General features: G+C 44.2%; 1 protein-coding gene across 1 annotated transcript in view; it reads right to left on the reverse strand.

Moving 5' to 3' along the window:
• Positions 1-20,732, reverse strand: part of LOC147629401 (uncharacterized) — a 29,587-nt gene extending 8,855 nt beyond the window's left edge. The window contains exons 1-8 of the mRNA XM_086812660.1: positions 20,426-20,732; positions 19,458-19,623; positions 19,272-19,352; positions 19,103-19,185; positions 18,903-19,018; positions 18,671-18,790; positions 18,430-18,542; positions 18,047-18,344 (exon numbers count right to left, since the gene is read on the reverse strand). Coding sequence (XP_086668786.1) covers positions 18,047-18,344; positions 18,430-18,542; positions 18,671-18,790; positions 18,903-19,018; positions 19,103-19,185; positions 19,272-19,352; positions 19,458-19,623; positions 20,426-20,435 — 987 coding nt within the window. The 5' untranslated portion in view covers positions 20,436-20,732. The remainder of the gene's footprint in view (positions 1-18,046; positions 18,345-18,429; positions 18,543-18,670; positions 18,791-18,902; positions 19,019-19,102; positions 19,186-19,271; positions 19,353-19,457; positions 19,624-20,425) is intronic.
• Between the last annotated feature and the right edge of the window lie 1,633 nt (positions 20,733-22,365).

Consider the following 22,365-nt stretch of genomic DNA (forward strand, 5'->3'; position numbering starts at 1 on the left):
ATTTTGTAGTGGTGGACTTGCTCGCCAAAGTAGCTCATCTTATACCGGCAAAGAAAACCTTCAAAGCGTCTGATGCTGCCCGATTATTCATCAAGGAGGTCTTCAAGCTTCATGGTTTACCGAAAAGGATAGTCAGCGATCACGACACCGACTTCACTTCAAAGTTTTGGAAGTCCTTATTTCAGGCCTTGGTTACTCAACTTTGCTTCAGTACAGCTTACCATCCAGAGATTGATGGCCAAACTGAGAGAGTCAACCAAGTAATTGAAGATATTCTCATAGCATATTGTGAGCGAGAGCCAAGAAGATGAATTCAATACCTTTCTCTAGTAGAATTTGCCTATGATACATCTTATCACCACAGCATAGGGATGTTCCTATTTAAGGCACTCTATGGGCAGGAATGCTATCTCCTCTAAATTTCTTTGATCCAAACTTAAGAGTCGAAGCCTCTAGAAAAATAATCAAAGAGATGGAAGAGTAGACCAAGGCTATCCAAAAAGATATTAAAGCTGCTCACGATCGGCGAAAACATTACGCTAACACAAGGAGATCTGAAAGGATCTTCAAGGAAGGAAAGTTCTTCTGCGGATGCAATCTAAGTGTAGCTCTCTATCACTTAGGAAATATAAGAAACTCAGTCCAAGATATTGTGGGCCCTATACAGTCATCAAGTGTTTGGGAAAAAGTACCTATAAGCTACAGCTTCCAGCCCATGTTAAGATCCACAATGTATTTTATGTAAGCTTGTTGAAGCCTTATGTATCCAGTCTCAATCATATTCTTGGTGATGAGCAAGTTGTAATCCCAACTTAAGAAGTCCTTGAGTTGCAACCTAGTAGAATCATAGGTTCTAGAGAAAGACAGCTCCGTAATCGAACCCTTACAGAATATCTAGTGCAATGGAAAGACTTCCCTAAAGAGAATGCAACTTGGAAAGATGAGGCTACACTCTTAAGAGATTACCCCGAATTCATGACGAGATAAGGACATCTCGATTTCTTTAAGGGGGAAACGATGTAACATGCCCATTTTCAATAATAATATATGTCCATTTAACAGATGAAATTATGGTCTTTTTTATAGTATGAAAACATCATTTTAATAATTGAGCTATTTCTACTAGGAATCTTAAAATTCTAAGTTCAAATTTGAAATCTGTGCGTGATTTTACCCTAACATAGGATTTTACAACACTCAAAACGAACACCGAAATAAGCCTCTACGTAAATTTTTAGTTAAATTACAGTAAACTTCCGACCTTAATAAATGCATGTCCAGGTGTCCGATTGACAAACAAATAGCACCCTTGCGGCCAGGAAAATACCCCGGACAATTTCACCGAAAAAAATTTAAACAACCGTCTACGCGCCGGCACGCATATCGAGACTCGTGTCCCAAAAAAGTCCCGTCCCAAAAGATGCCTCCTTGGGAAGCATGCATTAAAGGACCTTACCCCCGACTCTACACATACCAGAGCGCCCACACTAACGGCCGCACACGGACCAAAAACCGGCCGCCCTAATGTAAGGTCTCCCCCAGCCACCACGTGGACACCCATACGACCACTGCCCTAGAAGGCCCATGCGTACCCCACCTTTAGCTTGCTTACAGGCACCACCCTTCCCGTAGGCTCATGCAACCACAGACCAACGTACTTTCACGTACATCGTCCTTTCCACCCCTCTTTGCTCTCTCCTTACTCGTATCTGTACCACACCCAATATAACCCCCTCCCTCCCACCCCAGCCCCAATATCCCCCTCTATGCCCAGCAGTGGAAGCTCTCCCGACAACCCTCTACAGCCAGCCTCCCAGCAGTCCTCTTCAGCCAAGCTCTTTCCCCCCTCCTCCCCCTCTTTGTGTTGTGGAGGGGGTATCCTTCTGTCAGAATACGCAGCGGAGATGATGACCAGATCTGGGAACACAAGAGCAAAAAACGCATGCAGAAAAAATACAGCACAAGAGAGAGAGAGATATGGGCGTGTAACTCTGCTCTATATACACAAGAAGATCCCGGAGTATGATACAAGACTGGCAAGGGGGCTGGGGGCCTATTTATATGGCCCCCCAACAGCAGTCGGCCTGCTGTAGGGCAGCCGACTGGACACAGAAATCCTCCACGACTGAATAATCACAGTCGGCCAGCATCAAAATGGGTCGGCCAGCATCAAAAGAGTCCCACGACTCATGCAGTGCAGTCGGCCATGTCACAGATGCAGTCGGCCAGGCTCAGGGTCCTCCTGCCACTACTAGACTGCCTCCCATGCCACAGAAAAATAGGAAAAATAGGGAAAAATACGGAGAGTGGGAAAAATGATAAAACACCTCATAAGGGCGGGCACACCCACAGCAAAGGCCTTGGTGTATAAAACTAAACCTCTGCATCCTCACCACCTCACAAGCAGCATCACAAACAGCCCGGTACTCTACCACTGTCTGCAACAAGGCAAAAGATGACTGCCTCTTACTGCTCCGAAAAACTGCTCCTGGGCCTGAAGTAGATCTCCTCGTGTCCGGATCTCCTCCCCAAACTGAGTCACTCCAACCGTGGAGTCGGACTCCATCCAACAATCCCCCTCCTGTGTACAAGAGTCCATGATCCTTCGCATGCCGCAGAAACCACAGGAAACGCAATCCTGCCTCCCAAAGAGTCATCCGCAACCATGAGCTCAACTGCCTCATCAGGAAGCTCCCGTCCAATCTGGTGTTCATCAACCAGATCAATGAACCATACTGCTTCTGAGTCAAAGAGGCATCACACTGCTCACAAGGATCAACACCTGTTACGGTGCAAAAACAAGTCCTGGAAACCTGATGAAGACCATTCCAGGCCTTCTGAAACTTGTCAACCACCCCCTCTGAATTCGGAACCACAAAGCCTGGAGTATGCATCTCCTTCTGCAAGTAATCAACTGCCACCTGCCTAACTTTCCGAAAGGTTCCCGTGGAAAGAACATCCTCATCTACTGGAGGTTCTTTGTCCCGAATACTAAGAGACATCAGAGCATACGTGACCTGTTCAGTTTCCTCTGACTGACGAACACAAAAACTACCAACATCAGTACTGGAGAGTTTCTGCCAACTGCTGCCATCTACTGGCAAGCTATCCACCATCTGGTCGCGGAAAGCCTGCACCTGCAGCGTATCCACACACAAGTGGCCATTACCAGAGTGCCCACTCATCACAAACCTGAGGACCTGGGAGAGAGAGTGATGAAAGCTTGTAAACTCCATTCTCCACTCCGCCTTCCCAAACCACTTGGTCTGTTGCTTTGTGTCCCGGAGAGCAACAAAATGCTCATCAAACTCCACCCGTACACCAGTCTTGCAAACCTGATGCACTGACAACAGATGAAAACCAAGTGCCGGAACATACAACACCTGGGAGGAATGCTTCCCCCCTCTGCCATCGGGAACTATCTCCATCCTGCCCTCACTGTGAACTGGGATAGTGGATGTATCCCCAGTAAGAATGTGACCAGAAAGCCTGCAGAGAGTAAACCGGAACAGGAAGGAGTCATGTGCCTGGAAGCACCACTATCTAGAATCCACTCCCGAGTATCCGTTGCGGAGAATCCTCCAATCTCCTCCCTGCCTGAAGAAAATGAAACATCGGTGTCCACCACCTCCAGGTGCACAAAAGCAGGAGTCTTCATGATTACTGCTGAGGAATCTTCACCCTTCTCGGTCTTCCGCTTGGGACACTGCCTCCAATAGTGGCCTTTCTCGCCACAATCATTACAGGTCCTCTCTGCCTTTAGTTTCTCGCGGTCAGTAACGGTCTTCTTCTCAGAAGACTTCTCCGACGAAGCCTTCCCTTTGTCCGTGTTACGGCCTTTCGACCGTTGGCCAGTTTACGGCCTCCGAACCTCCACCCTGAGGAGGGTTCGTGAATCGTTCCTCCTGGTCCAAGACCATGGGCACAAGCTCCTCCCATGTGATGGTGCTGAGCTTGCCACTGGTAATCAAAGACGAGTAAAATGCTGAGTACTGAGAGGGCAAGTGCGACAGCAACGTTATGGCCATGTCCTTTTACGATATCTCCTTCCTAGCCTGAAGAACTTCCTGCTGAAGGGCCTGCAGCTTGTTAATATGCTCTCGCATCGTCGACGACTTTGTAGGGTTCATAACCCGCATCTATACTTCCAAGGAAATCCTCTTCATGGGAGATACCCTGTCGTAAAGAGAGGCCAAATGCTGCCATATACCTCTAGCCAGTGTCATATGCTTTACATGATTGATTACCTGCAGTGTGCACTTGAGAAAGATAAACGAACGGACCCTGGCGTTGACACGATCCCACATCTGTGTCTGAGCCTCCCGGTCCTTTCGGATCGACGGTAACTCCCCTTCCTCTACTTCCGGCCATGGAACACCACCAACGACGAAATCAGCGAGGTCGTAAGACTCCAGAACAAATTCCATCATAACCTTCCATATGTCGTAGTTGCTCCCGTCCAACTGACGGTCCCCAGGGAACGTGGGGAGTGTCGGGATCTTCACGTGCCTCTCGGCCATCTCAAACAGATCTGCCATTGCGGGGATGTACTCTGAAAAGGGTGGCTGGGTGGGAACAAAGAAGAACTAATACCTGCAAGTGGCTGTCTAGCAAATCAGCCCGCCGTCCTCTTGCTTCTCCTTTTCCCGAACAGTCCACCAATCGGCCACACAACAGTCCCCCTCTTGCTCACACAAATCCCAAGAACTATCTAGAGCCTAGGCTCTGATACCATGTCAGAATACGCAGCGGAGATGATGACCAGATCTGGGAACACGAGCAAAAAACGCATGCAAAAAAAATACAACACAAGAGAGAGAGAGATATAGGCGTGTAACTCTGCTCTATATACACAAGAAGATCCCGGAGTATAATACACAACTGGCAAGGGGGCTGGGGGCCTATTTATATGGCCCCCCAGGCCTGTTGTAGGGCAGCCGACTGGACATAGAAATCCTCCACGACTGAATAATCACAGTCGGCCAGCATCAAAATGGGTCAGCCAGCATCAGAAGAGTCCCACGACTCATGCAGTGCAGTCGGCCAGGCTCAGGGTCCTCCTGCCACTACTAGACTGCCTCCCATGCCACAAAAAAATAGAAAAAATAGGAAAAAAATACAGAGAGTGGGAAAAAATGATAAAACACCTCATAAGGGCGGGCACACCCACAACAAAGGCCCTGGTGTATAAAACTAGACAGGAGATGACTTCTAACACCTTCACCTCCCCCCCCCCCATGTGAATAGACTTAAGAGGAGACCCCTTCTTCTCCCCCCACCCCTCTGGTCCTGTTTTGCGACGTTAGCGAGACCCGAAGTCGACCCAAGGTATCCCTTCTATCATTGGAAAGTTGGAACTCACCGGTCTAGCAAGAGTCATGGATGCTACCTAGTTCTGCGGGCCCAAGCTAGTGTGGTGAATAAGCCCACCCTAGTGCATAGACGTCTCTCTGAGGAGTGGGAGGATCAAGCGACGAAGCCTAAGAGGAGGACAAGCCGGCTTGAGTCCTCACCGGCTACCAAACGATGAGGTGTATGGTTCCCCGTAGGGATTGCCTAGTCTAACTGGAAGGCCGAATTCTACATCATCAGCGGAATAAAACATGAAATAAGAGAGTCTGGATCTGGCTATATATATATATAAACCTAGATGAATCCAGGAACATGTCCAAATTCACCTTTTAGGAACGTGCATGTTATATACTCATGGTAGTCAACCCACAAGACTATATAACTATCAACTCCATTATGCATAGTATGGACTAGATACTACGACATCCCTACTAACGTTATCAATGCCCAATACTGGATATAGAACTCTGTATCATGATATGCTAGTTGGATTTGAACCTTTGTAATTATTTTTAATTAAGTCCCTTGTTTTCTAGTATTGTTGTATCATTGTTCTAAGTTAAGTGGTTGTTCTAATGAACACCGTGTAAGATTCCTAATTAAGGAACTTGTCTATATATGTCACATAGTGTGATAAGATTAATTAGAAAACAAAAATGAAGAGTGAGTTGGGTGGAAAGTGGGAGGTTGGATCGCCCTAACGACACCCTAACGACACCATCCTATGGATGGGTGGACCCGATTAGTCGGTAGCTTTCCAACAAAATTAATCAATCACACTACACTAGGTAAATAAGTCCCTAGGCAACAATACTCTAGAGGACTAGGTCAGCGGCCGTGCCTCGCATAGATGGCGAAGTTGCTTCTAGGCTATTTAGGCTTTTAGGCATCGCAAATTCACAAAGTGTTGAAGGTATTCAAGGGCCAGGACAGCCAAGGGAATTCCCAAGCAAAGGTGAACTTCAAGGTCAAGAGTCAGGCATCTCAGGCTGCCAGCTTGTGCCTACAGACTTCAGTCGCTTTTCTCATCATTCAATAAAGCAAACACGCCATCCTTGGTGGGGGCATTTGGGACCCAATCGGGTGCACTGTGTCTTTATTGTGCTTCTCCTCTTTCTCTCTCCCCCATTTCTGTTACATTGTGCAATCATCAGGAACCAAAGTGCTGAATATTCGTTATCCAAAGTATAATCCTGTTTGTTTGTAAGCTTCCGGAAGCATGTTGTAGTGGTATCAAAGCCTTGCCTTTGGTAAAGAGATTCAGCCAAGAAAAAGAAGAAGAAGAAAATCACTTTGTGTGGTTGGTTTTCAAACACCAGTTGCACTCCCATTTCGGTGTGACTCCCATCTTTCGAAGGTCGATTGGTTTCTAGCCTCCGAAAGTAACCGGAAACGTCTCCCACACACATAGTGGATGGTATTGTTGCATTCAAGGAAAAACTTGACCACTCCCACTATAGCGAATTCTGACCTTATGAGAGAACACCAGATCCCAGCAGAAACTGTTTCTTCAACAGCGACTAAAGCCTGGTCATCAATGAGGACACAAGCGCCATGTTCCAAGAATTTATGCGCATCATAGCGCAACAAGGGAAACACATGCAGGCATGTACGGCTTCTATAAAGGCCTTGGAGAAACGAATACCTCTTCAAGAATCCTCGACACCTATTCACACCCCCCCCCTCCGCCAATCATCACCAAGATCCCTTCCCAAATCCATGATTCTCCTATCTCCCTTGAGGAGTTAACACAGCATTCCCATGCATTACATGAATTACAGGTACGGGAGGTAGAGCTTCGAACACAGGCGGCAGCCCACACTACCGCACTAGAGGACCAACGTCGACACACACAGCACGAGCGATACCTTGCAATTCTCGGCGTAAGTGCAACACCCACGACTTCTTCGACTCATTTTCACAAGAAGGTGAATTTTAGTAAGTTTTAATAGTAAACTCGATCCCACAAGTCTATATTCTTGGATTCATCAGTTTGAAGCCTACTTCGCTGCTGGTAGGAAGTTAGACAGAGAGAAGGTGGTGTTAGCTAGTTGCTACATCTAGGGGGAAGCCATCTCATGGTGGACTCATTGGACCTAGGTCAATTCCAATTATGGAGTTATTGACTACCCGGGGACCAATTTGTCACTGACCTCATGAAGCAATTTCTACTGCCTCATTATCTTGAGCGGCTTGAGGACAAGTATCAGAGACTGCACCAAAATGTGCTACCTGTTCTCCAATTTGGAAATAAAGTCACTCATCTAGCTTTACAATTGCAGAAATCAGATGCAGACAAAAGAGGACAATTCCTCTATGGTTTGGATACGCAAATCCAATGGCATGTGCGCATGTTTGAACCTGAGACTTTTACTCAGGCACTTTCGCTTGCGCAGAGTGCTGCCAAGATGAAGTAAAACAACGGAAAACCTAAGACCTCCCAGCCCAGAGTAGCCAAGGTACCCACTGCCTTTGGCAAGGGCCAGAACCAGACCCCATTAGGGTCTACCCCGGGAGCCTTTGGGCTCCAAGAACTCGAACAACGGACCTCGCTTTACTAGGCTCTAGCCGGCAAAACAAGTGGTAAGCTTAATGCCGAAGAGCATAAACACTACAAGGAGTAAGGGCGGTGTTTCTTTTGTCATACAAAAGGACACACTTCTAACGTTTATCCTAAGAAGACCCCTGCTCAGACTACCAACCCGGTCTCCACAGCTTCCGTGGTGAGCCAGCCTTCCACACCGACCCCCAGATTGTCGTCGATAGTCCTCCAGATCCCACTCCTACGTGTTAGAAATTGTGTTCTCAATGTATTTGGGGTATTGCCTATTTATAAGATTTTATCCATTTATCTCCTTTTTAGTAGGTCGTGGGCAGTCGGCCAGCTCTTAGGGGTAGCTCCCTTGCATCACTATAAAAGGAGCCCTTCCATATTCACTTGTAATCCATCTAACCTATTCAGAGGCACATGTTCTACACCATCTGCTGGCTAGTATTGCCATTGTAAAAGCCTCTTGCTACATAACATGATGTTCCTTGATTGTCAACTGGGAGCTTGAAGATAAGCAAAAAAGCAAAAATGACCCGGAGAATGAGCGAAACAAATTGTTCAAGACTTTTGGCTACATAGGTGGCCAAAGAATCGTTGTCTTGTTTGTCAGCAACAATACAGAGAACATGATTACAGAATAGGCCGCTCGACGAGCCCGTTTTTAATTGACCTCGGTAGATAAGAAAGTGGAGAGATTTAGCACGGCATGACAACAAGAATCAAGTTTGAAGCTTGCCGAGCTAAATTAGTCATCCAAGGCACAGAATTTGTGTGATTTCATGGTTGCCCCTCTTGCAGGTGCAGACATAATCTTAGGGATCCAATGGTTTCGTAAGTTCACCCAAAACATTGATTGGGACCAACACATGTTTCAGATTAACCGAAATGTGTTAAGGCTCTCGTGATCATTAAGTGTGAGCCAAGGAAACCTAACTTTCTGATCATTAGCCACATCCAGACTAAACGAAAGATTTGGAAAGGCGCACAGCGTACGGTGATCTATTGTTCAAACTACTGAGACAGTGACAAGTGCTTTAGAGAAGTACCTGGCCCTACATGACCGGTTCCAGAAGATCTTTCTTTAGGACAACTTGTCTCCAAAAAAACCCCATCTAGACCGGAGGACCATAAAATAGAGCTCCTCCCAAGTTCTGAACCCCCTAGTAAGTTTCCATACCGCCTGAGTAAGGCCATGGAGACGGACTTGGACTGCAGTCCGGTTTCATACGATCCAAAGTGTCTCCATTCGCAGCCTCGATCCTCTTTGTGAAAAAGAAGGATGGATCCTCCTGGCTTTGTGTAGATTATTGAGCGCTCAACAAGCTGACGATAAAGAGCAAGTTCCATATGCCTCGGATTGATTACACCTTAGAGAGGCTGAATGGAGCAAAGGTGTTTTCAAAAATTGACCTCAAAAGTGGCTACCGTTAGGTAAAACCACATTCCGAACTAAACTGTCCCACTACGAGTTCATAACATGATGATGCGGGTTTTCAAGGACTTGACAGGAAAGTGTCTTCATCTTTTTAGACGACATACAGATTTTTTCAACTACAGAAGAGCAACACAACATTGACGTCGAAAAAGTGATGAAATTGTTGAAAGAAATTGGAATTTTATTTATACGAGGTTCACTACCTTCAACATATAATTAGTGCTGAAGACATCCAATTGGCCCGACAAAGATGGCAGAAATCCTTAATTGGGAGATTCTAGAAACAGCACATGGCATTAGGTCACTTGTGGATATTTGCCGGGCATATTCCACCCACATCAACAAGTTTTCCGATGTCTTGGCAGCTCTGACTGATCTACTTAAAGGCATCAAGACTCGGAGGCAACAAATTACGATGACCCCTCGGGGTTTACGAATATGCAAATGTTGATAAGGAGGTGTACTCTACTGGTCCAGATGTTGTGGCTACATGGCCTTGGTCTTGACTCCGTTACCCTTGGTCTTGGCTCCACAACCTCCAACTATCAATGCTTCAAATGACCCTTGACCAATTTTTATATAGGGATTGTCATAGCAAGTCGTACTCAAATCGGCCAGCCCTTTTCAAGCCATAAAAAATCATCAAAGGCACCTATAGGGCTATCAGACCTGCTGCAAACTGCCCATATACGGTTTTAACTTTGCCTCTAAAGCAGCTACAAGAAATAATCACATCTACTGGCACCGGATTAAGGTGTGCATGTAGCAGGCCACTTGCACATGTCATGTCCAAGTATGAAAGCAGGAGCTCACCAATACTTCATTATTGGCATTGCCCATATGCACGCTTATAACTCTGGTGAGCCAGTCTAATTCTTGAGATTAAAATTAAGTGGAAAGACAAGGAAATTGAGAATTCGACTTGGGAGTCAATTAAGAACATTCGGCGCAGTTTTTCTCCTTTTCATTACAAGAGTGTAATGTTTTGAGAGAGGGGAAGTATGTTATGTGCACATTATATGTGCATATACTAGGAGACTAACCCACCCTAGGCATGTGAGCATGGGAACATGCTCTAGTGGGGCAAGGGTTAGACCTAACCTTGGGTTGAGGTTAGGGTCAGGCAACCAAGGATTAAACATGGAAATGGAAGGCCAAGAGTCACTCTGGAGTCTGGAAATGGAAGGTCAAGAGTCACCTTGGAAATGGAAGGTCAAGAGTCACTTTGGAGCTCTCCTATAAATAAGAGCATGAGATACTCTCATTTTGTGTAGAGCATTGTGTCTACTCTCTTGTCATTTCATGCTAGAGCTATGTGCTGCTAAAATGAAGTCATATCTCTTGGTGGTATGGGACACCAAGGTAAGGTATGTGGTACTTCATTGTATTTATGTGTGGTCGGGTGGATGAGTATATGCCTAGTTTATGCATGTTTATGCATAGTGATTAACTAGAGAGATCTTTAGGGTTTTAACAGAATATGTTATGTGCACATTATATGTGCATATACTAGGAGACTAACCCACCCTAGGCATATGAGCATGGGAGCATGGAAACATGCTCTAGTGGGGCAAGGGTTAGACCTAACCTTGGGTTGAGGTTAGGATCAGGCAACCAAGGGTCACACATGGAAATGGAAGGCCAAGAGTCACTCTGGAAATGGAAGGTCAAGAGTCACCTTGAAAATGGAAGGTCAAGAGTCACTTTGGAGCTCTCCTATAAATAAGAGCATGGGACACTCTCAAGGGAGGTACTCTTGTGTAGAGCATTGTGTCTACTCTCTTGCCATTTCATGCTAGAGCTATGTGCCACTGGAATGAAGTCATATCTCTTGGTGGGATGGGATACCAAGGTAAGATATGTGATACTTCATTGTATTTATGTGTGCACCCTTGGGCTCGGGAGTGGTCGGGTGGATGAGTATATGCCTGTTTTATGCATGTTTATGCATAGGATTAACCAGAGAGATCTTTAGGGTTTTAACAGTGGTATCAGAGCGGTCTCTAGTTAATTTTGGATGTTTTTTCTCCTCTTAATTCTCTCATTATACCAATTTTTTGCTATTTTTTTATAGTAAATTTTAACATTTACTAAGCAAAAAATGTTATTTTTTGGTTTATTTTGGTGTCTGACGCATTGGAAACGTGCTTCTCGACTTGGACGGACGTATCAACGATGCAAGGGAATGACGTGAGTGTAAATGCTATTTTTCTCTCTTTTTCATGGGTAAAATAAGCATTTTTTATCGAAGGTTTGCACATGATATTGCGGATAATTTTGGTAAAAAGGTTCCCCTTACATCTCATAAAATTTTAGAAAAATTTTTCTTAAATTTTAAGACATTTTTTGACCATAGAAATGGTAAATTAGGCTTTTTTAGTGGTTTTTTGCGAAAAGCCCACATGCGTGTTGACTGGCATCGTGCTTGTATGTCGTGTGGAGCTTATGCTTTCCCTCCTCTTATGTGTGTCTGTACACGAATTTTATTATGGCACACGCATTCACAGTTGGTGAATGGGATGGTGTTATGGTTGATGTAACTCGCGGCGGGTGCCCGGGGGACTAGGGCCTTTGACACACTTGTTGATACCATCAATGCATATTAAAACACTTAAACATGGCCACAGTCTTAACACATATCCATCATCACTTTGCATAAAAGTTGGACAAAACATCCACAAATGTTGAAAATGGAGCTTGCACATGTGACACCACATAGAGGCCGGAATGGGCCGACCCCCCCCCCCCCCCTTGGAGTATTTTATTACCCAAGGAGAATAATATCATGTACAAGCTTTGAGGGCCTTACTCTCCCTACAAGAGATGCCGGATTATCCATATACAAATGTCATAACACAGCCCAACACGAGGCAACCAAGCCGGAATATAGGCTGTAGAAATGCCGAGCCAATAATATAATCCATATACCTCCGTGTGGGTACTGATTCTTCCCCAAAAACCACGGGTCTTCATGCAATAGAGCTGGTACAGCAAGTACAACTCTCCATTCAGCCGGTACAACAAGTACAATGACTGGTACAGTCGGTACGTTGGCTGGTTCAAGTATAGTAGATACAGCAAGTACAAATGCTGGTACAGCATGTGCACTGACTCGTAAAGCAAGTACAGTGGCTGGTACAACAAGTACAGAAGCTGGTACAATCCGTACAATAGCAAGTACAACAAGGACAAGGATTGGTACAGCCAGTACAATGGCTGGTACAGTAAGTACAAAGGCTGGTACAACAAGTACAATGGCTAGAATCATAATAAATGATTAAATACCCTTGCCTTCAGTATTTCTTTGCGATGGAAGCCTCCAAAACAGTCCCCAACAGCCGGTATTCTTCATGGGCAACCTTCAAGAGAGAGAGAGAGAGAGTAGCCATCATTAGGGCAGCCTGTAACGGTGGTAGAGGCTAGTGTGCAGCAAGAGAGTCTCTCTTAATGAAGAGAGAGGGCTCCAATTTATAGATTTGGGCCTCCCATGAGCTAAAATGGCAAAAGAGAAGGCTACAATGACAAGTGGAGAGCCACACAATAGCTGAAGTGACAAGTGTGAGGCCACTTGTCTCACTTTGATCCACTTTCTAACAAGTGTCAGGCCACTTGTCTCACTTTGGTCCACTTTCTTGCCACATGTCCCAATCTAAGAGATGGGTCCTTCCATAAACTTTATCTCTAAAAATATCCCAACTGGTAGACATTTTGTCATAGGCACTTTGCCAACTCTTGGTATCTGCTCAATTCCAGATGTAATGACGCGAACAGAATTTCAATCGGAGTCAGGACAAAAATAGCAATTCTCCTAAATTTTAGGAGAGTGGTCCTTTGTATTCTAGGATAATCCCCCATTCCCAAAGCTTGTACTTTCCAAATATTTAGGCATCCTGGAGTCCACCAGACCCCTTTCATACTGGGAAATGTCCAGGCTAGTGACAGTTGAACTTTGTTTGATTCCATTGGTCATGTGAGTTAATTTTTTCACAATTTTCTTTCGAGTTTATCTCGTGTGGAATTCTTTCTTATTGGACATGTTCCTTGCTTTCTTCGATAATGGCTGGAATCTGCATTCCAAGAGTGTCTCACCTTTGACACTTGTCCATGATAATTTATTTTGCACTTGTTTAAGTGTGGTCTATGCTTAATTTCCTAAGCCTAAGACAAATTCTATCATGGGTTAGTTGATCTAGTTATTTTGGTGGATTTTATTGGATGGTTTTCAAGTTTTATATGGACTCATCAGGTTCTGCCTAGATCACTTGCATCCAGGGGTTTTTAATAAGTGCTGCACACATGTGTTTCACTTGCTTACTTGGGAGTTCTACTTGAACAACACCATGCTATTATACTCCGGATTGATGAGTTGGCCGCCAATTTTAATGCTTCTTTTGGCATGATTAATGACCATTAGATGGCATGCATTGATTTTGATGGGTCTTTTACCAAACACTTCCCATCTTCAAATTCAACCTTTAAACCTTGGTCGTTTATGGCTGAGACGAAGAGCAGATTTTTCTTTATCCCTGGAACATACAATACATTTTTCATACATATATTGGCACCATTGGCTGCAATAAGTATGACATTACCAATTCCCTTTACTGGATATGTGGTATGATCTGCACATGATACAGTGCGGCCTTTTGAAGCATAAACCAAGTGCTGAAATACATCTTTGCATGAAGTGATGTGGCTCGAAGCACCACTATCAAAATACCATGATGCATGCTGTCTGTCAGATGCAATGCAAGACATATCAGTGTCTGAAGCACTTGGTGTGTCACTAGTGCATGTGACCAAAAAAGTGTACTCTTCCTGGATTACATTAGCTAATTGCTGTGCTTTGTCATCAGAAGAGTCTGCTACTGCATTGCTTGCTTCTTTCTTTTTCTCTTTTGCAATCCGCTTCCTACATTCACTGATGTAGTGTCCAGGCTTATGGCAGTAGTGACATTTGCCCTTCTTTTTGGGCTTGTTTGCATCCCCTTTGTCAGACTTTTCACCACTAGAAGAGGGCTGTCGATGACCAGCCTTGCTAGACTGTTGTCCCCCATGCCTAAAGCTCTTTGTTTTACCCTTATCCTTGGTTGTAAATGCCTTTTCTCCACCACGGTTGCTCGATATGTTTGCTCTTGTTTGCTCTTCCTGCAAGAGTAAACCCACGAGCTCTTCAAAAGTGACGGGATCACCACCTCCTCTCATTGAGAGGTTGAGAGAGGTGTGAAAGCCCAAGTAGGAAGGCGGTAAAGAATGAAGAGTGTTGGTGACCATCTGTCTGTCTGGGATAACCTCATCAATGTTGAGCAATTGTTCCTGCAAATCTTTCACTTTGGTGAGATGATCTGCCATAGAGTCACCCTCATCCATAGAAAGAAGATCCAATTGCCTCTTCAAGTAGGCAACTCTTGCCTCGTTGCGTACCTGATACATTGCTTCCAATGTGTCCCATGCAAGCTTCGATGTCTTGCATGAACGAATGTGCGGAATAATAGTCCTTTTCACTGAAAGGGCTATCAATGACATGGCCTGTGCATTTCTAGAGTCCCATCTTTTCTGCTCTTGTGTGGGAGCAGAATCTACATCAGGAGCTCTTTGAGCACCTCCCCTTTGAGGCGTGGCTGGCTGTATGGTAAGTGGGCGTGTGTCATCACCACACACGATGCCCCAAAGCCCTTTGGCTACCAGCAAATTACGGATCATGAAACTCCAGAGGGAGTAGTTAGATCCATCTAGCTTGTCCTCCTGGGTGAGCACACCAAATACATCTGTAGCATTCTGTGCCATGTCAACAAAATATATCTGCAAGCAAACCAAGCACCAATGTGCACTGCCAGGCAACCAAATGTCCTATGCAAATGTATGCCTGCAAACCAAAGCAAGTGTAAACCTGCACCAAATTGTCCAATTACACACAATGTGTATACATACGCGACAAATCGCAGCTGTAATGCCCAATTACATGCTCGAATCTGAAAATCCCCAATTTTTATGCACTCCAATCGCTTCAATGTGCATCTAATTGGCCAATTTTCACAAAAGCCCCAAATTTCTGCAAATGTAAGAGGTTCAATTTGCCAATTTTGACCTCAATTTTGAAAACCTCCAATTTGCTGCAAATGAAAGAGGTTCAATTTGCTGATTTTGACCTCAATTTCAAAAAACCCCCAAATTGCAGGCGAAGCAAAATGCCCAATTTTTTCAATTTGTCCTGAAATTGATAAATCCCCCAAATTTCTTGAATCCTGTATCACCTGCAAATTCAAATCTTCCTGGCAAACCCCCAAAATTTGTTGAATCTGCCTGCAAACCTTATTTTGTTTACTGAAACAAAGGTACCTGGGCAGCAATGATGCACAGCCGGGGAGACGTTGCAAGTGGAGACTCAACAATGAGAAGGACACGAAGATGGAGGCTGGTGCGTGTAGCTGGCAGCAAGGTGGAGGCGGATCCGTGCAAGTGTCGAGGAGAGCTGCAGTTAACGGGCGCTCAGGACGGAGGGTGCAGGTGACGGGCGCTCAGGTCGGAAACGGAAGCGGAAGCGGAAGCGTAGTCGGTGGCGGGAGCGAACGGCGCTGTAGTCGCTGGCGGGAGCGAACGAACGGCCGGAACGGAACGTCGACGACGGGCTCAACGGGGCGGAGAGGCGACGCCAGACGCTGTCGGCCGGAACGGAACGACGAGCAGGTCGGCGACAGCGACGAAGGCCGGACGGGACCAAAACGGATGGCGTGGCGTCGACGGCTCTGGGCAGCCGGTTGGGGGCGCCGACGGAAAAACGGCGGCTGGGCAGGAGCGCCGTCGGAGGTTGGAGAAGCGCCGCCGACCGCAAAGGCGGACCCGCCCGCGAGGCTGGGTGAAGGTGGTGGGCTCCCCACGTGCCGCCCGTATCTGGCGGCCAGACGGCGGAGCAGCGATGGAATCAACGGACGGACGACGACGGAAAAACACGACGTCGACGGAAAAACGCAAGCGACGGACGGAACGTCAAATTTCGACGGAATTTCGCAGGATTTCTTCCAGCTGCAAATTTCCAGGGCCAGCTCCCAGCTCTGATACCAAATGTTGGGTGTTGGACTCACACACTCACACACACAAACCTGTACATTAGGGTTAGGTGCAGGGTAGAGAAGCTCACACACAGAAATGAGAGAGAGAGAGAGAGAGAGAGAGAGAGAGAGAGAGAGAGAGAGCCAAAAGTGTGGTATCCACAAAATGCAAGTCAACCCTTGCATGTGTGCCACACCCATATAATATAGAAGTACAAAATATTATATGTTAGAGTGTCCTTTCACACTTGGTGTCCAAGGGGAAAAACCACATGGGAAAAAGTGCCCTTGGTTAAGCCCTGTTCACACATAGCACTACCATAAGTGAGCATATGCCTACAGATTGTTGCCTTGCTTACATCACTTGGCATGTTGACCCCAACATTCAAAGACAATCTCATTTTTTTACTTCACTTGAAGTTGTAGTGTAGGTGTTCTCTAGATAAACTTCTTTTATCTATAGCCTGCATGTTTTCATGGGTGTAATCTCGTTCGGCATTTTCACTTGTTGAAATCTCTTTCTTTAGAGTTCAACGAGTTTATCTTATCGTGTTCAGATTAAGAATTTTTGGATTCTTTCTTTGTTGGCATTTCCTTCTCTAGTTCCGTCCTTTAGGTGATTTATACAGTTCACCTCATGGTTTACAGATGTGCATATGTGACTCATCGAGATATTGATGACTCCCTATATTGATATATGTAACTCAAGATGCCGATAATTCCCTATGCAGATGTGGGTATGTCGGGCCGTCGATGTATCCCTGATTCCTGCCATTATAATGCCATGTCTTCCTACTTTATTCCGAATGGTTTAAAACAAGGAAACTACTTTTGAGTATAAGTTCCTCTAATCACCCGCAGTCTGATGGGCGAATAGAGCATGTGAATCAGATTGTAGAGGATATGCTTCGTGCATATGTCTCTGGAAAACCATCGAGTTGGGAAAAATATCTTCCAATGATAGAATTTGCCTATAACAGTTCTAAGCATACAGTTACTGGTTATAGCTTATGTATGGGTATCAACCCAGGGCACCTGTTGATGTCGGTCTTAAGGACATTGAGCTTGATGCATCGAGGGATTTCTTTATGCAAGAAATGCTGACCCAAGCTCAGGATTCTATCAGGGGTGCTCAGGATAGAGCACGGTTTTATGCTGATAGGGGACGCTCACCTCGACCTTTTGAGCCACGAGCGTTGGTTTATTTGAAAGTTCCTAAAGATTCTCAGAGCACCTTCCTCAGTCTTCTTTACTCTCTCATGGCCTAGTGCTCATAAGTGGGCTTCATAGTTGCCCTAGCAGCATGTCACAAGTCAACACTACTTTTTTGAAGCTTTATGTTTCATCTTTGCAAAAAACAAAAAACAAAGAGCTGTAAAAGTTTGTTTGGGGTTAGCATGGTCAGCAACATCATGCCAACATTGGAAAAGGATAGCCCAAATACAATAAGCTCAACATTTTAACACAAAAGATATGCACATTGTACTGATGTGCACAGTCAAATGCAATTCCTCAAAAAAACTATAAGGTTTTGATAACAGCACCAAAAAACAGACGCCCAAGAACGCAGCAAAAAAAAGCAATAATAAATCAGGCTAACATATACAACATCAGATCACAAGGGTAGATCTCACGACTCAGTCAAGCACGAAAAAGCACCTCAACAATTGAAAGAATCTCCTTGAATGCGCTGCGTTGAGATTTCTTATTTGCTTGGCCCTTTCCACCAGCCTCTAATGCCAACCCTCTGACCTGTTCGACAAGCTGTGCTTCTTTTCCATCAAACTTTTTCTTGTAAGGTGTAGACGCAAGTTCAGAGCTTGGATCTTCAAAGGTTGTGGTGTGCTGGGACTCCAAAATATTCCTCGTTTCGAAAAGGAGAGCAACTGCTTCTCCAGCAGAAATGCGCAGAACTTGATCTTCATTCTCAAGCAAGGACAACAACGTAGACGAGCACCTAAAGTAGTCTAGCATAAGAAGAATCTAGAATACAAAAGCTCTGGAATGCAGTAGCCAAAATATGAATAGCTCAAAATCCTTACTGTGACATGTGATGACTGATGATGCGATTTGTCGGGATATCAGTCAAAAGAAAGGCCCAAGCTGACAAAGCCGCAGCTCTAACTTCAGATGATGGCTTGTTCATCCCCAAAGTCTGTGAAAAAAGGCCAACCACATATAGTAATTGCAGAAGTTTGACAATTCACACAACACAACACAAAGGCGAAATGGGGAAATGGCGGATATAACTCTTGCATATAATCAGCATTAACCACAACCCACCTGATCCGAATGGTAATTTCCCTTATGTTTGCTAATCTGCCAAAGCACACCCATCACCTCCTCTGTTGCTTCATAGTTGGAAGAGCCAACGAAACATGTCAAAGCTAGTGCTTCCAATGCCTGCCAAAGTTAAAGTATAGATCAGGTAAGAGCCAGCAACACTTGAAAGATGGAAGTGCCCAGAAATGATAGGTAAATGCTATAAGAAGAATATATATTATATATAACATACCGCAATTCGTGCTTTAGAATCAGACCCCAACTTTGCAGCTTTAATCAAATGAGAAGAAGTTTCAGATAAAACTTGCTGTGCTATATCTCCAGCTCCACTTGTTACAGCGACCAATCCTGGGCCATCACGGCTCACTCAGTACTCACACAAAGTAAAAGGCATTGATTGAACATGGAAGTTTCCATAAACAGTTTTATTACCGATAATTTGAGATGCAAAAGCGATCTCGGTGCCTGCACCCTTCTTGACTGAGCCAATGCACAGGTGAAGAAGGGTTTCATACCTGATTAAACGCACACAAGTTTTAAAACACACAGAATACCCAATATTCACCCCACACAGGTACAGCAATATATATTGAGGTCTTACTTGTCATCCACAAACTCTGTCAGAACATTGCTCTTCAAGGCATTTACTAGGCCCTTCAACCCTTCTTCTCGGGTCTTTGCCCTGCATGATGACAATAATAAGCAGAACATGCACCAGTTACAAATACTTTTCATAAAGACATCTATGAAGCCTTCTATGTTTTCAAAAGAGAGAAAATTTACAAACCTCTTTTCATAAAGAGTGTCTATGAAGCCTTCTAAAACAGCATTTTCATCTCTTTCCTCCTCAACTTCTTGTGTTAACGTAACATCTGAAGATGTAGCAGTAGAGCCAGTACTGATAGTATCATCATCTGTGTCATCCATTCTCATACTTTTCCGTTGATTCCTACCTGCTTCCAAAGGTACAAAAACCCTTAAAACCTCGTCTAAAGCCTGCTTATCCAGTTTTGCTATAACACCCTTGCCAGCAAGAATCATTTTAAGAATTGGATCATTCCAACCTACTTCAAAAGGTCATAGACACTTGAAGTCTCTACATTCCATGCAGATATATCTTAAAATTTAACACTCTATGAATTAGACCAAACTCCTTCCATTCCTACAGAGAAGGCCAGGGAAAATTTCAACCTGCGGCCCCAAAAAAACACTAAACTCCGGGAGCCAACACAAAATGCACTAAAAGTCGAGTTTTTCTAGCACTAGAAGTCACGTCTTTCTAGTAGCACTGAACGCTTCGAAAGAAATAACACCAAAAGGACACCGCATGGTCTTACACAGAAGAAGGCCATATATTACCAAAGCGTTTAGCCCCAGCATCCTAAAGGCCATAATCGCCATGAAATAACCCTAAATACTGTTCTGCAAGATCACTAAAGGCCATAATTGCAACGAGTTAGACCGGATTCTGATCCAGAAAGGCTCTCAACAAGCACTCAGGCCAAGATCAAACTTGAGTAACAATAGCTTTAAGTTTTTTACTGGTTGGTTCAGCCGTAATTAATAGCCCTCTAATGGTCCTAAACACAAGACAAGAAAAACCTCAACGGAAATTAAGTATTAAAATCCAGTCCAAATGATCCCTGGTAACCGATTAGCTCTAATTTTCAACCACAACTACGCAGAGTAACCGATGCTTACCATAACAATTAAATTCATGACAAATTGAATGGGAATTTTAGGGTACGAACTTACGTCTCCCCATGACTGCAAAGTCGGGGCGAGGAAGAGTGGCGTTAGCGGAAGCAGTCGCAAGGCGGCAGGTGGCAGCTCCAAGTAGGAAGTTTGTGCAGAAAACAGTGTGTAGAAGCAGTAACTATCGAAGAAGAGCAGGAGAAGCAGCAGTCCATTGCAGAAAGGAGGAAGTTGTTTGTGTTGGATTAGGGGCAAGAAGACATAGACAAACAAAAGAGATGGAAAGGAGGAAGGATGTAGGAATGGCGACACGTTATTTTGAGTGCGTGTATGCTTACGCTTGGCCCCTTCTCTGCCATTCCAAAACGAATATGCTTTTGGTATCATCTCCCTACATTAAGGGTAATGTTTTTTTTTGGGATTAATTAATTAGATTGCGGAATATCTCATTTTACAAATGTTTTTAAGCCTTGGGTAAGGTTGTAAGTATTTCTCAAAGGTTTGGGAGGGTGGGTGGATATATATTTAGTATGTTTGCCTAAGGTTTTTCCTTTCATGGCATTACCTCGCCTCTTGGTGGCATTTTTGTGTATGCCCCACCCCTTTTGATTTAAAGGACTTTTTCTTGGTCATGCAAACAGTCAAAAACCTCTTTAACAAGCCTCCCTCTTCCTTTCTCTACAACCACACTCACAAGATCCAATTCAATCGAAAAAAGTGACCTTACGTAGTGGAAAAAACTCACTTTTAGAATTGCAACAATTAAATTTGGCAAAACTTTAAAGTACTTATTTGTAGAACCTTTGATTGCGTTCTAATTTGCACGTATTCTAAAGGATAAATCTATAGTGGCAAAAAAATAAAATAAAAATTGAACACTTGGGTTACCTCAACTTATTGCACACCTCAACTTATGGCCTAATGAGATTGCACACCTTGACTTACAGCCTAATGAGATTTCACACAACCCCTTCTAAACCAAACCTCAACTTATTGCACACCTCAACTTATGGCCTAATGAGATTGCACACCTCAACTTATAGCCTAATGAGATTTCACACAACCCCTTCTAAACCAAACCTAAGGAAAACTTATCAGGTACATTAAACCTTATCTTTGACCATTTACACACATAATCGTGTGATTGGTAGGATCATGTGTGAGTTGGTAAAGTATTGTGGGCCAACAACATGCTAGCTCGGCAATTCATACATTATTTAGAGATTGAGAGCACCAACACCCCTTTGCATGTTCCTCATGTTCAACAATGTGCTAACTCAGCGATTCGTGCATCCTCTAGAGATTTAGAGCACCAACACTCGCCTACTACTTAAATGAACATCACACTATTATTTGAAAGGTCTTATCATGCACATGACTACACTTCTTGTTGTGTCTAGAGCACATCATTACAAAAAATTGAAAATGAAGGATGATGTCTTCCACAACCACAACCAACTCTCAAATCACATGTTGCCTTCAAACCAACCATGTACATGAGGGAAACTAGAACATGCTGACACACACTAATGTATTACTCTTGGTTCCTCTAGAGAAAGAGAGCTTTTCAAAGTATGCTCCACAAATGCTTTTTCTAAACTATGAGGACTCACCTCCAAATAAGAAGGGTGGCACATCCAAGGGGGGGAAAATGCAAACAATGAATATTTACCAAATCTAAAACAAAATTATCTCAATGTAGATTGAACTTCCCCTTTTGTTATGATGCCTTGAAAGTACATTACATTTGATATTAAAGTTACTAGATTGAACTTCCTTTTATGTGATGGTGTCTTGAAAGTAAATGCACATTGCATATGATTTTAAAGTTACAAGATTGAACTTCCCCTTATGCGGTGGTGGTGCCTTGAAAGTCAATGTACACAATATATGAAATTAAAGTGAACGCACGTTGTTCGGTCAATCATAAAATAAGAATAAAATTTGTGGCATCCTATTAACTGAATTTGAACAAAATAAGTTTAAATTCCATTCAAATG

This window comes from Cibotium barometz, chromosome 18, assembly GCF_041138505.1.
Source record: "Cibotium barometz isolate CiBa-2024 chromosome 18, ASM4113850v1, whole genome shotgun sequence".
In the NCBI taxonomy this organism is placed as follows: Eukaryota; Viridiplantae; Streptophyta; class Polypodiopsida; order Cyatheales; family Cibotiaceae; genus Cibotium; species Cibotium barometz.